General features: G+C 36.5%; 1 protein-coding gene across 1 annotated transcript; it reads right to left on the reverse strand.

Annotated features, from left to right (window-relative positions):
- Positions 1-691: 691 nt before the first annotated feature.
- Positions 692-1,519, reverse strand: LOC140874152 (uncharacterized). Its single transcript, XM_073277433.1, has 2 exons — positions 1,286-1,519; positions 692-1,072 (listed from the first exon to the last, which is right to left on the reverse strand). Exons 1-2 carry the CDS (start codon positions 1,517-1,519, stop codon positions 692-694), a joined length of 615 nt encoding a protein of 204 aa, XP_073133534.1.
- Between the last annotated feature and the right edge of the window lie 679 nt (positions 1,520-2,198).

Raw genomic sequence — 2,198 nt, forward strand, 5'->3', positions numbered from 1 at the left:
TGTTTTATTTCTGTAGCAGCTGGACTAAAGTGTAAGACATCACCTATGACATAGATTCTAGTGGAAGAAGGATGCCCCATACGGCAATGCCATAATTCTGTTTTAAGAACACTACAAACTAAGGAAGAAGGAGACATATCTGGTTTGAGTAGCACATATAGGTTTCCAACTCTTTTACCCGTCCCAATCATTTTGGTCTTGTTGATATCCTGGATATGACAAAAATCAGACACAAAAGACATGGATCACATGAGAACTCGAGTAAGAGAGCTGATTGATAGCAAATTTAATTGAAAATGAGGAACATATAGGACATCGTTGAGAATGAGATCTTTGGTAAGACAACCAGAACCCAAAAGTGTTACTGGAATACTTAGACCATTAGGAAATGTGACAGTAGAGTTAACTGCCCTGTAAGAACAAAATAAGGAGATAGAACAACATATATGATGAGTTGCTCTTGTATCCATCACCCAATCTTTTCTTGAAACGGAGAAAGAAGAAGAAGATGAGGAGTGTATACCAGCAAAACAGGACACAATATGCTCTTTTGTTATCATGTCGAATTGGAACCATTCCCAGCTTGAAGCTTAGTACTCAGAAACTCTATGAACTGCTGACATTGATTTTGAGTCAAAGTGTCTATCGAGGTATTTGAAGATAACTCTGCAGTCCCTGATATTTGATGAGCTTATGCCTCATTTGGAATAGAATTCTGATTGTATCTTGGATGTCCAGGCGGATATCCATGAAGCTTAAAACATTTATCAACAGTATGATTTGTGAAGTCACAATAAGAACACATCATCTTATCCAATTTTCCTCCATTTTCTCTCTCAAAGGGTCTCGTGTATGCAGCAGCAGCAACAGGAAATGATGAACTTTGCGGCTTTGTAGATGTAGCAGCAGCAATGGTAATTGGTAAACTTACAGAATTTATACCAGATGGAGAATCAACAGCTATTTTAGGAACACTAAAATGTTTAGATCTATGCCTCTCTTCTTGCACTACAAGTGAAAAAACCTTTGTAATTACCGGTAGAGGCTCTAACATCAATATCTGTGCTCGAACCTGTGCATAAGATTCATTTAACCCCATCAAAAAATGCTTCACACATTCCTGATTTTGATAGGTCACTCATTCCTTTGTTGAATCGCAATTACAGACTGAATTTGGTTGATAGTCTCGCAACTCTTCCCAAAGCGTTCGCAACTTGGTATAATATGAAGTAACATCCATTTATCCTTGTTGTAGTTCACTAAGATGCTTTTTAATTTGATATACTCGCGGAGCATTGCTCTGATGAAATCGATCGCGCAGATCTGTCCAAATCTCACTAGCAGTTGTCATGTACATAAGACTATCAGCAATTTCTCGTGTTATAGAATTCAGAAGCCAAGATATCACCATGATGTTGCATCTAATCCAAGATCCATATAGCAAATCATCCGATCGAGGAAATTGAATTGTGAAATCAATAAAACGGAGCTTGTTTTTCGCTGTTAAAGCCACAATCATAGCTCAACTCCAAGTATTGTAGTTCGATGCTACAAGAAGATGAGATATGAGCTTTAAACCAGGATGATCTCCATTTTGGAGGAAATAAGGACTGCATGTATCTTCTGAAAATGTGCGAACAATCGGATTTGGATTTGGAGCTTGATTTCCTCCTCCTCCTCTCGCCATCGTGAGCCGATCAAAGTTGAAATTGGAGCAATCTTCAAACAATCAGAGTTGTGGATCTAGCCGCTCTGATACCATACCAGAAAAATATTCACATCTCATAGAATCGAGAATGATCTGTAAAGAGAATTTTATATTCTGAATGATTGATTTACAAAGAGTCAAATATGCATATTTATAGTAATGTAATGACTGTGATTTACTAAGCCTAACTAAGTGACACGTAAGCTAACATTTAATAATTTTTGAGTTAGTATTCACACTTTGTGGTTTTGAATCCCATGCTTCTTTGATAAGTTCGTATTTTGTTATGATATATTTGATTTAATCGATAGTAAGCTGGTAAATTTAAATGGTTAAATTGCCGTTTGTAGCTCAGAATCATTTTTTTCCATGTCGTATGGGTGTAATCGAGTAAGATGATCAGTGAAAATGATGGAACATTAAAAGAAAATTGTTTGTAGGTTTTAGTACATCACTCAGAATGTCACTCGGAAGAAAAATAAATTGGAAA

The sequence above is a fragment of the Henckelia pumila genome, chromosome 1 (genome assembly GCF_033568475.1).
Source record: "Henckelia pumila isolate YLH828 chromosome 1, ASM3356847v2, whole genome shotgun sequence".
Taxonomy (NCBI): domain Eukaryota; kingdom Viridiplantae; phylum Streptophyta; class Magnoliopsida; order Lamiales; family Gesneriaceae; genus Henckelia; species Henckelia pumila.